This window comes from Phacochoerus africanus, chromosome 6 (genome assembly GCF_016906955.1).
Source record: "Phacochoerus africanus isolate WHEZ1 chromosome 6, ROS_Pafr_v1, whole genome shotgun sequence".
Lineage (NCBI taxonomy): Eukaryota > Metazoa > Chordata > Mammalia > Artiodactyla > Suidae > Phacochoerus > Phacochoerus africanus.
The window spans coordinates 91,703,474-91,716,226 of NC_062549.1; the positions used below are offsets into that span (position 1 = coordinate 91,703,474).

Genomic DNA, 12,753 nt, shown 5'->3' on the forward strand with positions numbered 1-12,753 from the left:
GTGGAAGTTCACTACAGCTGCCTGAGGTCTAAGAAGGAGGGGAATATCTAAGATTTGTTTTGGACACACAGTTCAAAGATGTCCAGGCTCACCTTGAGCTGTTGGGTCTCTGAGCAGAGGTGCCGTCTGGACTCCACCCATGTACAGAATTCCTACAGACCCACACGTTGGTGTAGTGCTTTCCTACTCACCAAGCGCTCTCACATTTCAGCAGTCCCTCCCCACAGAGGCAAGGCAGTGCAGAGCAAATATTATTATTCTCTGTTTTTCAAATAGACACCCGAGGCTCTAGGAGGCCACCCAGTACAGAGACTGACTTCACTGTTAGGGGGATTTCTAGCCCCTATTAATTAAGGTCATGTGAAATGACATTCAAAATTGCTTTAGCTTTCAGCCCTTGGAAACCAACCATTAGCAGTTTAATTTGGTACCTATATGTTTACCATCCATAAATAAGCAGTAATAGCAATGACTCAATACTACTTATGGAGTGCCCACACACACACACACACACACACACACACACACACACACACAGTGGGTATATAAACTTACACTGCATGAGGAGACTGAAGCTCAGAAGGGCTGTGTGACTAGTCTGGGATTGCAGCAAAAATGATGTATCTGTGTTCATGTATAGATGAGGGGGGAGGGAGGAGGCTATTTTAGGTAAAGGGCTAATATAGGATAGGTAGGGAGATGGGTTCAATAATTCGTAACAGTGCAGAATGTATGAAGAGGAAGGAATGCAAGGAGAAATAAATGGCAGACACAGATAATAGACTCAGAAATGTTAGAACTCATCATTACCCTGATTTTACCTTCCCTGGACTGTGGCATCTAGATTGACCCAAAGACTCATCCTTAGTCTCTTAAAGTACCTAGTTTCCCTGTAAAAACATGGCAGAAACAGAAGACTCATTAGCCTATTGGGGTCTCAGACCCTGCACCAATTTCCCCATCCTCTTGGTTCCTTGCCATTGATCGGAGTTTTTAGTTAAGCTGTCATTCAGGCCTTGGTTCTTGGACCTCAATGCATATGTTTGAGGCCCTTGTCTTGGTCACTTTTTCTACAAAGACACTCAATTTTTCCACCTGTTCATAATGCACCCTTTTCTATGTCTGCCACAGGTAGGCAGGTGTCCTGGAACGAGGAATGTTCTTTCTTCACGTTAGTTCAGCAGTTTCTGCATAGCTGTGGCAAAAAGCAGACCCAGCTTTCTTGAAGTATCAAAGACACCAGAAAATCTGACCTTATATTAAAAAAAAAATCAACAGCACTAGAACCACAATACATAAAACAGATAAATACCAAGTAGAAAACACTGAAATAGAAAGTAGAAATGGGGACCCAAAGCCTGGGCCCCTCCCTGTGCCCTTCCTTCTACCCTGGCCCCTTGACTGGTCCTCTGGCAAGATGATTCCACTTTTGCACTTTTTTCCACTGTCTTTTTAGGGATGCACCTGTGGCTTGTGGGAATTTCCCATTCTAGGTGTGGAATTGGAGCTGTAGCTTCTGGCCTACACCTCAGCCACAGCAATGCCAGATTCCAGATCCAAGCCTTACCTGTGACCTACTCCATAGCTCACAAAATGCTGGATCCTTAACCCATTGAGGGAGGCCAGAGATCGAACCTGCATCCTCATGGATATTTGTCTTGTTCATTACTACTCAGCGAAAACAGGAACTCCTGCTTTTGCACTTTTTCAGATGTGAATTGAGGGCTGAGGAGCTGACACAAGCTACCAGAGATCAACAGCTCCTTGGCAACCAAGATGAGACCAGAGACCAGAGCTTGGCAGAGACTTGTCACTGTGTGGATACTTACAAAATTGTTCTTGGGAGTTTCCCATTGCTGCTCGCAGAAACAAATTTGACTAGTATCCATGAGGATGTGGGTTTGATCCCTAGCCTCACGTAGAGTGTTGGGGATCTTGCATTGCCAGGAACTGTGGTGTAGGTTGCAGCTGCAGCTTGGATCCTGCATTGCTGTGGCTGTGGTATAGGCCAGTAGCTGTGATTCTGGTTTAACCCCTAGCCTGGAAACTTCCGTACACTGCAAGTATGGCCCTAAAAAGAAAAAAAAAAAGTGTTCCTGATTGTTTTCAGGTTAAAAATAAAATAGAAAGATTATTGGACCTGGATTCAACCCCAGATCCACTTCTGTGGGCTGAGTGATCCTAACAAGACTTCCTCAGCCTCATCTTCTCTTCTGCCAGGTGGAAGGAGTGGGTGACTGTGAAATTCCTTTCTGCCTTAGGGAGTTTTAATTCCAAGTTTATAGAACTTCTTAGAGAGAGTGGAGTCCAAACTAGACCCAGATACGTGAGATCTGAATATCCACAACAGAGAGGAAACAGTGTTTGTCCAAATCCCAGTTCTGCCACTTTTTGGTCATATGATTCAGAATAAAAAAACACTTAACCTCTTTCTGAGCACCTGTTTTCTCATATTTAAAAGAAGGAAATTAGGATTCCCATTGTGGCACAGCAGAAATGAATCCCACTAGGAACCATGAGGTTGCAGGTTCAATCCCTGGCCTTGCTCAGTGGGATCTGGCATTGCAGTGAGCCGTGGTGTAGGTCACAGACATGGCTCAGATTTTGCGTTGCTGTGGCGGTGGCATAGGCTGGGGCAACAGCTCTGATTGGACCCCTAACCTGGGAACCTCCATATACTGTGGGTATGGCCCTCAGGGACAAAAAATAAACAAACAAACAAAATAAATAAATAAAAGGAAGGAAATTATAATGATCTCCATCACATGGTCCTATAAAAATTAAAGGAAACAAGGAATTCCCTGGTGGGAAAGTGGGTTAAGGATCTGCCATTTTCACTACTGTGGCTTGGGGTTCAATCCCTGGCTCTGGAATTTCTGTATACCTTGAGCACAGCCAAGAAAAAATATTGAAGAAAATAAAATATGCCAAGTGCTTAACATTTAAGTGTCTCTGATAATTAAAAAGTGCTTCATAAATAAAAAGGCTTATTATTCCAGAGGCGTGGCAATATATTGATTAGAGAAGGGACTTTGAAGTCTTTTTCCTGGGTTCAGTCATGGTCTCTACCCCTTTCTTTCTACATGACCTTAAACAATTCACTTAACCTTCTTGTTTTCCATCTGTAAAATAGTCTATAAAATGGGGACAATAGTAGAACTTAATTCAAATAATTCATATGAGGCTTAAATTATTTTATATATGCAAGGTATTTAGAGTAGTAAACACTACACATGAGAGAGCCAGTATTACTTCAGTTTGCCATGTAAATTTCTAAAATGGGGATTTCTTCCCTTGAGCATGTCTAATTTTACGCATGTCTAATTTTACACATATCTCATATTTTTTCACATGTATGCGTCAGTAGAATTGGTAATGCTCCAAATTAAGCATCTTCTTTGGATTTAGGTACCCCAAATCATCCTAGATCATCCTGTGTATTTCTCCTCATCCTTGTGAAATTTATACTATCCCTTAAGTCGTGGCTTTGGGGCTCTCATCCTATTCTTACTCTTCCTGTTCTTCTACCCTGTGGTTATCTCAACTTGTCGTTCTGGGGGTGGTCATGGGGCAGCAACATATTGCTTGGTCAGCACATTCCCAGGTGGCATTCAAACCAAATCACTGGCAATTTCTTGGGTCACATTAATCAATACCGTGTAGTGAGCTTGAGGGCTTACAATCCCATTGTTCCCATGTGGAGATTTCTCACAACTCAAGGACGCATGTATCTCACCAGTGACTTCCTGGTATGGAGTTGGGTGTATTCTTTCATTTATGAATAAGGGAGAAAAAGGATGAATGGATAAATAGGCTCCTAAGGATCAAATGAGGTGATCTTTATAACTCTGCCAGGAGCCATTCCCCCTTTTTAGGTTGATTCAGTGTTTCAAACTCATCTTCCCCTTTTCTTTACAATAGTTTATTCTTTAAAACCTTCTGAGGACCTTCCCTTCAGATCTTCCTTAGGCAGAACTTCCCAACAAATATAGGTATGAAGTGAGTTGAGCAGCCCATCTCTCTGCACCCCACCCTTTGAGCAATGAGATAGAGCTTGAGGAAATTACAACCTCAGGATAGTTTGAATTTAAGCAGATTTTATGGACTTCCTATGTGACTCACAACATAGTAACACTTTAAAATTTGCTAACATGTGAACACTGTAAACCAGCTATAATGGAAAAAATAAAAATCATTTAAAAAAGAAAAAAAATTGCTAAGATGTGAAAAGAAATGGGAAGCAATGCATGAACATGACACATTGTGGTGGATGCCTCAGGGACAACTCTTTGACTCCTTCCTTTTTGCATACTGACAGTAGTTTTATCACTCTAGAATGAAATAAATTTTACACGTATATGATTATATATATTTAACACATAATCATATGTATAATGCATGTGTATGTGTATATATTATATATATGTATATAATTATATATGATTTATATATATTTATATATACAAAATCTAAATTCTGACTGCAAACTCTGCAGCAGTATCAAAGTTAACATCCTATGTATATTGGTATAGCCACTGCAGAAAATAGTAAGGAGTTTCTTCATCAAACCAAACATAGAGCTACCATACGATCCAGAAATCCCACTCCTGGGCATATATTTGGACAAAACTTTCATTCAAAAATATATGCACCCTATGATCATAGCAGCACTATTCACAATAGCCAAGACATGGAAACAACCTAAGTGACTATCAATGGATCAATGGATTAAGAAGATGTGGTACATATACACAATGGAATATTACTCAGCAACTAAAAATTATGAAATAATGTCTTTTGCAGCAACGTGGATGCAACTAAATATTATCATACTAAGTGAAGTGAGTCAGAAAGAGAAGGGCAAATACCATATGGTATCACCTATATGTGAAATATAAAATATGGCACAAATGAACATATCTACAAAAGAGAAACAGACTCATAGACATAGAGAACAGGGTTTTGCTTCACAAAAATGGGGGGAGTGGGATGGACTGGGAGTTTGTAATGCAAACTATTACATTTGGAATGGATAAACAATAAGGTCCTACTCTATAGTGCAGGGAACTATATCCAATTTCTTGGGATAGACCATGATGGCATATAATAAAAAAAAGAATGTGTGTGTGTATGTGTGTGTATATATATATACACACACATATATATAAAACTGAGTCACCTTGTGGTATAGCAGACATGGGCACAGCGTTGTAAATCAACTATAATAATAAAGAAAAACTAAAAACAAAGTTAACATTCTATCACATAGGATGTAAATACAGTTTATCATCAAAGTAAAGCCCGAAAGTTTTTAAGAATAAAGCAGGGCACTATTAATAATGATCCTGGGACAACAGGCATTAACTAGAACTCGCTTGGGCCAACCAAGATATATGATTGCACTATGTCACTGTACTGACAGGTATTTTAAAAATAAACATATTGGTTTCAATAGATAATATATGCACATTATTAGAAAATCAAAATAATTTATGAAAGGTATATGTAAAGGGTCTTCTCCAACCCAGGCCTGCCTGTCCTGGGCTAGCCCCACTTCCCACAATGGGAAACAACTTTCATCAATGTTTCCTCCAATAGTGCAGTGTTTCTTTGTGTAAAAACAAGTAAATGTGAGTATTCTTATAAACTCTCTGGAGCTCATTTTTTATCGATATAAAAAGTGCCTCCACATTTTGATAAATAGCTCCATGGTGTTTCATTGTGTGTTTAATTTAACCAATCCATAATTGAAAAGCTCATGGGTTGCTTCCAGTCTTGCTAATATAAACGGAAGTACAATGAATAACGTTGTATAAACATCATTTCACATACATGTCTACAAGATACAGTCCTAAAAGTGGGATTGGTGGGCACGAGTGAATGTGCAGTTTGCATAAATAGTGCTAAATTTTCCCCAAATTTATTTTGCTATTTCATACTCTTATGAGAGATGTATAAAAATACCTTTCCCTGCAGTTTTCCTAACAAATTGTGCTTTTAAGCTGTATCTTTGTCAATCTGAGGGTGGTAAAATATCTCAATATAGTTTAAAGTTGCATGTATCTTTTATGAGTTAGGTTAAATTTTTTTTCCTGTATTTAATTCCCTTTATTGTTTTATAAATGCCTATTTGGGAATCTATTGCCCACATTCCAAATTGAGCATCTTGAAGAAAGGAATTATGTTTTGTCCATCTTATTCTTTGTGAGAGGTGTGGGAAATAGAAAGTATTTAATAAGTGGAGTTCCCGTCGTGGCGCAGTGGTTAACGAATCCAACTAGGAACCATGAGGTTGCGGGTTCGGTCCCTGCCCTTGCTCAGCGGGTTAAGGATCCGGCGTTGCCGTGAGCTGTGGTGTAGGTTGCAGACGCGGCCCGGATCCCAAGTTGCTGTGGCTCTGGCGTAGGCCGGTGGCTACAGCTCCGATTCGACCCCTAGCTCGGGAACCTCCATATGCCTCGGGAGCGGCCCAAGGAAATAGCAAAAAGACAAAAAAAAAAAAAAGAAAGTATTTAATAAGTAACTTTCACTAATGAATAACAGAATTACTATGATTTTCCCTTTCTCCACACCATTTGAGCTGCTTTTGGTAACACTTTTTCTAACATTTAGATCATGTTTTCTTCTTGGAGAATAATATTACATTTAAATATATGCATACTACAGAATAGATAGATAAATACAATTTTAAAATCACTTATACATTGTTATAATCATTCATCTGTTGCTTTCTCATAAATTCTCATAACAAAGAGGATTTTTTTCAAGTAGTAATAAGAATTGTACAATGTTGACAGCTGCAATAATGTTTCCTTCGATTAATACTGTAAGAGGTATCCTTAATTACCTCTTTTGCTAAATCATGAATTTCTTGAAGGCATCAAAACTTGTTCTTTTCTTTTGCTCCTTTTTAAATACAGAGTAGGTATTACGTGAGCATGTTTCACTGGTGGGAGATGACATGAGAGGAAAAGAAACAATTTCCTTAGCTAAGCAAGGCCTAAACTTAGGATGCTCCAACTTCTATTTTCCCTTCTCATGCTACTTTTAGGTCAAAGATCACACTTCATATTCATTTACAAAGATGAATACTTTGCACATACTTTGCACTGGTATGGGTTTGTGTGTGGGCTTCTTATAAACAGATATTTGTATCACCCTGATTGCTTTCTGAAGGCAAATGTACAGCTGTTATATACCCTGTGTATATATATACCCTGTAAGCCAGGATGACATACAATTGGATACCACAAAGCACAGGGAAAATCTGTCCCAGAGTCTGCCTTATAGATCCGTTAATCAGGCTACGAATCCAGGCTGCTTTGGTGTTTGTGAATGTGGAGGATGAAGCAATTTGGTCAAATGGTAGTTGCAACCATTTGTCCTGGAGAAAGGTTCGGTATTCTCATGAGGTGGCATCCATGCACAAAGCTGAAAAAGACTGAACCAGACCCTCTAAATGCCCTGAAATCTGAAAAAAGTTTTACTCAAGGACAGATTCCTCCAAATCCTGAGATTATGTTATTTTCTATTTTCTAAAGTAAAACTCTCAAAACCAAATATAGCCACTTTTCTGTTGAAAAGAGAAAACAACTCCAGCTCTCACAGGAAGATTTTCCTGATTGATCTGAGGCAATTTAATGGTTTCTCCTATGTTTATGTGGTCTATATGCAAATCTTTCATGGTTAATGTTCTGATAGCCAATTTAATTTTGCTATTATCTTATTCTCTGCTGCTGATTTCTAAATGTTAAACGGCATTTGCATTGACCAGTGATGAAAATCTATGATGTTCCAGTGAGTTAGTTCTTTCAATCTACCTCTTGTGTGGCCTTTATATCCATCTAGTACATGCTTAGGTAAACTGGCCAGTTGAGGTCAGAATTCATATGTTGACGGTTGGAATTTCATGAAGATAATGCTGATGGTAATAAAAATGATGGTGATGATGGAAAACTGAATAAGCATGATGTAGGTGTTCCATATAATTATAATGGTGGTGGTGGTATAAATGGTGAAAGCAATACTGGTGGTGGTGGTGGTTTAGAAGAGTCTTTGGCTCACAGTAAATAATAATGATCGAATCAGTGAATAAATAATAGTGTTTATAGAGAAGGTGGGGATGATTGTCATGGAGATGAAGAGAGTCAAAGCAGAAGTGATGGTGCTGCTGATCTTTTTTATACCATGGTAAGGTTGGTAGTGGGCAAATTGATGATTTACTCTTCCTAGGTCGCCTAGATTTTATTATTGGAATTGAATGGAAATGAAACTAAGTCTCCTTGCAGCTGAATTTTTAAGAAGATAAAACTCATTTCTGTGGTATTCAAGGAGTTATTCTACATGTCTCTATAAGACTATGGAAGAAAGGTTGTCTTTGCCGTAGAAAGCTGTATGGAACTTGCAAAATATTCCAGTGGCCCTGAGAAGCAGTGTCCCTGAGAACTGATCCACAGCCCAATAGTCAGAGGTTCAGAGTTGAGAGAAGTCACTTGAGAAATAAAGTTACTCTGGTTCATTTTCCTGTGCTCAATTTTTTGCCCCAGAGGAACCCTTACTGAGAGCTACTCACACTCAGCTACCCCAGTGAATATACAGCAAGAATCCCCTGGGATCTCAGCATTTCCAGGAACATGAAGGATAAGTAGGGAAGGATCTTGGAGTAAGAAGATACTGTGAAGAAAGTGAGAAGTCCTAATGCCCTCAAAAGAGTCAGGTAGTGGTTGGGATGGTGCAGCAGAAATTAGAGGAGCTGAAGAGGACTAGAGAGGGCTTTGACTTATACCATGAAAGGTCTATGAGGGTATGAGAGGAAAATTCTAGGAACAGTGCTGTTGATGTTCTCCACAGCCCATAAACATTTTCAGTGACTTTAGGAAACTATAGATGATCTACATTGTCAGAGTCTTAGAAAACAGCATTTCAAACTTTTTTCATTTTAGAGAAAAAAGAAGTGGAGGTTATGGAAAGAGAAGTTGTGCTGCCCACTGTGCATTGCCAGTTAATGGCAGAACAAGTTCACACAGCCAAATCCCTGACTTATATGAAAGCTTCTTTTAAAAATACTATAGGACTTCTTGTTTGGGTGTTCTGACTTCACAGCTTCCTCCTTAAGCGTTCCCGGTGCATTTATCCTTTGGAGAGCCTCTTTCAAAGGATTGAAACTCTTAAGTGAGATATCATCAGGCACCATGAACCTAAGATTTCAGGAACTATTTGTATAGATTCTGCATTTCTTTTACTTCCCATCTATTTTTCTTCTGCTCTTAAGAACAGTCTATAAACTCCTGGGAGATTCCTGAAAGAACAATCACTTTTAGGGGATGATTTTTCTCTCTTCTCCACAGCCCTATATTGCTAATCTTCTAATCATTAGAAACTGTAGGAGGGATAGAAACAAGGATATTCTTCTCCCCCTGTTTTTTTAATGTATATATATATATGAAACAAGTATAGTTGATTTATAATGTCATGTTAGTTTCAGGTATACAACAAAATTATTCATATATATTCTTTTAAAGACATGTATATGTATATATATTCTTTTTTAGATTTAGATTTTAGATTTAAATATACCTTAGATAAAAGTATATTTTTAAAATTTTCAATCTTAAGGCACTAAGAGAATTGAACTCCAGCTATATGTGTGCTTCTCTATTTCTTCTTCCGATCTTCAGATCTTAGTACATGACAGTCTTACTTTATTTATTGTTGTCAGTTCCTCTACACTCTCTCTACCATCCCTCATTTAAGCTATTCGCAACCACTAGTTAGGTTTCTTCTGTTTCTTGATGGAGTAGGAAAGAAAATGCCCGAGGCATTAGAGCACAATATTATAACATAGAAAAGGATTGAACTGGCATCAGGAGCTTTAGTTTCTTGCTCCAGCCCTATCAAAAATAGATTCTATGATATGAGTCCAACCACGTGTGCCTTCGGGACTGCAATTTCTCTATTGCAAAGTGAGGCGCATTCCATAATGCTAATTTCCTTTCAGGTGCTCACACTCAGTGTTCTTGACACTAGGGAAGTTTTCTGAATAGAGGAAAAGCCCTGACATTGTTAATCTTCTGTCTTTACTCCTTGATCCTAGGAATCATGGATCATGCCAATCACACATGGACATCGAGTTTTCTTCTGGCCGGCTTCACCACCACTGGAACCCTGCAACCTCTGGCTTTCTTGGGGACCCTGTGCATCTATCTCCTCACCCTGGCAGGGAACTTGCTTGTCATTGTCCTGGTTTGGGCAGACTCTGGGCTGTCCACACCCATGTACTTCTTCATCAGCGTCCTCTCCTTCTTGGAACTCTGGTATGTCAGCACCACCGTGCCCATGCTGCTGCATACCTTACTCCATGGGCGTTCACCCATCTCCTCAGCTGCGTGCTTTGTCCAGCTCTATGTCTTCCACTCCCTGGGCATGACTGAGTGCTGCCTGTTGGGTGTCATGGCACTGGACCGCTACCTTGCCATCTGCCGTCCACTCCACTACCACTCACTCATGAGCAGGCAGGTACAGTTGTGGCTAGCAGGGGCCAGTTGGGTGGCTGGCTTCTCAGCTGCCCTTGTGCCAGCCGGCCTCACGGCCACTCTCCCCTTCTGTCTAAGAGAGGTGGCTCATTACTTTTGTGACCTGGCCCCACTAATGAGGTTGGTATGTGTAGATACAAGCTGGCATGATCGGGTCCATGGGGCAGTGATTGGTGTGGCCACTGTGTGCAACTTTATGTTCATTTTAGGTCTGTATGTGGGGATCCTGAGAGTTGTGCTGAAGCTGCCCTCAGCTGCCAGCCGAGCCAAGGCCTTTTCCACCTGTTCCTCCCACATAACCGTAGTGGCCCTCTTTTATGCTTCTGCCTTCACAGTTTATGTGGGCTCACCTGGGAGTCACCTTAAGGGCACAGACAAGCATATTGCCCTAGTGTATGCCCTTCTTACACCTTTCCTCAACCCTATCATCTATACCCTTCGCAACAAGGAGGTAAAGGGGGCCATGAAGAGGGTCAGTGTCAGGATCAGGACTCTTTTAAATGAACCTTGAGAATCTCTGTGGTCACAGCCCAGCTTCTTGGTTAATTGTGCGAATCAGCCAGTTGTTAGGCAATCATTTAGCCAGAGTTCGAGTAAATATCAATGAACAAAAATCAGTCAGTTCATTTGTCAAATATGGTGCAGATACTCACTCAGGAAGACATAGTCCTGGGTTGGAGTTCCCGTTGTGGCTCAATGGTTAACGAATCCGACTAGGAACCATGAGGTTCCGGGTTTGATCCCTGCCCTTGGTCAGTGGGTTAAGGAGCCGGCATTGCCGTGAGCTGTGGTGTAGGTTGCAGATGTGGCTCAAATCCTGCATTGCTGTGTTTCTGGTGTAGGCTGATGGCTACAGCTCTGATGAGACCCCTAGCCTGGGAACCTCAACGTCTACATGATGAGATTAGAAAGATTACTGCACTTAGTGTAAGGAGATCTGGATTCAACCCCAGATCCACTCCTGTGGGCTGAGTGCCCTTGGCAAGACTTCTCAGCCTTATTCTCTCTGCTAGATGAGAGAACACCTTCCTCTTAGCCAGTATTGATCCTATGTTTGCACTCTTCATCTTCTTCTCCTTTTTTTTTTTTGGCTTTTTTGGGCCACACTAGTGGTGTATGAAAGTTCAAAGGCTAAGGATCAAATCAGAGCTACAGCTGCAAGCCTGTGCCACAGCCACTGCAACATCAGATCCGAGTTGAGATTGCGACATACACCACAGCTCACAGCAACGGTGGATCCTTAACCCACTGAGCAAGGCCAGGGATCAAACCCTCAACCTTATGATTCCTAGTTGGATTTGTTTCTGCTGCACCATCGTGGGAACTCCTGATTGTCTCTTCTTAAAGAAATCAGGATCTGAACCAGCCCCAGGTGGGTAAGATATGAATATCCAGAACACGGAGAAGAAGGTGTTGATTCAAATTTAAGTTTTATCTTTGTGTGATCCTGGACCAAAAAAAAGAAAGTTCTCTTTGACTTCAATTTTGTCTTCCTAAAACAAATCCTGTAACAAAGAATTCTAAACTTTAAATGAGATAACAAATGCTAAGTGTTCAATACATGGTAGACTTAGTATCCTAGAGGCAGGGCAGGGTAGTTGTTAGAGGATGGATTTTGAGGTCTGTCTGCCTGGGTTCAAACATCAGTTCTACCATTTAATTGCTATGTGCCCTTAAGCAATGCACTTAACTTTCCTGTGCCTCAGTTTCCTGCTCTGTAAACTGAGCACATAGGAGAACCTTAAACACTACATAAATGTTACTACTACTTTGAAGATTTTCCACATACATTTCTGCAGCAGGAATTTCTTTCCTTGAGAGTTTCACACATATCTCACATGTTCATTATGTGCAGAGGCAGTAGAATTGGTAATTCTCCAAGAGAAACATCACCGTTTGACCTACGTGTCCAAAGTCAACTTTGCATAGCCTGTGGATTCCCCCTGGCTTGTGTGAAGTCTCTCTAGGCTGCTCCCCTAAGTGCAAAATGCAGCACTCCAGGCTGCTAAGTCTATTGCTTTTGAGCTCTGATCTTCTCTCTGCTGTTGCACCTCATTTCACTTAGACAGCTCTTTTTGCAGGAGTGGTTGTGGGCACTCCTGAAAAAAGGCTGGAAACTGCTTGTCCTTGCAGTGGCTTGGGTCCCATTCATTAACGGCCCTGTGGGTCCCATCCCTGTGGGTCTAAATGGTGTGGTGAGCCTGGGGCTTACAATCCTATT

General features: G+C 40.6%; 1 protein-coding gene across 1 annotated transcript; it reads left to right on the plus strand.

Annotated features, from left to right (window-relative positions):
- The first annotated feature begins 10,098 nt into the window (after window positions 1-10,098).
- LOC125128855 (olfactory receptor 10C1-like) lies at window positions 10,099-11,043 on the plus strand. Its single transcript, XM_047783000.1, has one exon. The coding sequence runs from the start codon at window positions 10,099-10,101 to the stop codon at window positions 11,041-11,043; it is 945 nt and encodes a 314-aa protein (XP_047638956.1).
- The last annotated feature ends 1,710 nt before the right edge of the window (window positions 11,044-12,753 follow it).

Bases quoted from the DNA above. Each gene is read 5' to 3' on its own strand.
- LOC125128855 (XM_047783000.1), top strand. From the start codon at position 10,099: ATGGATCATGCCAATCACACATGGACATCGAGTTTTCTTCTGGCCGGC.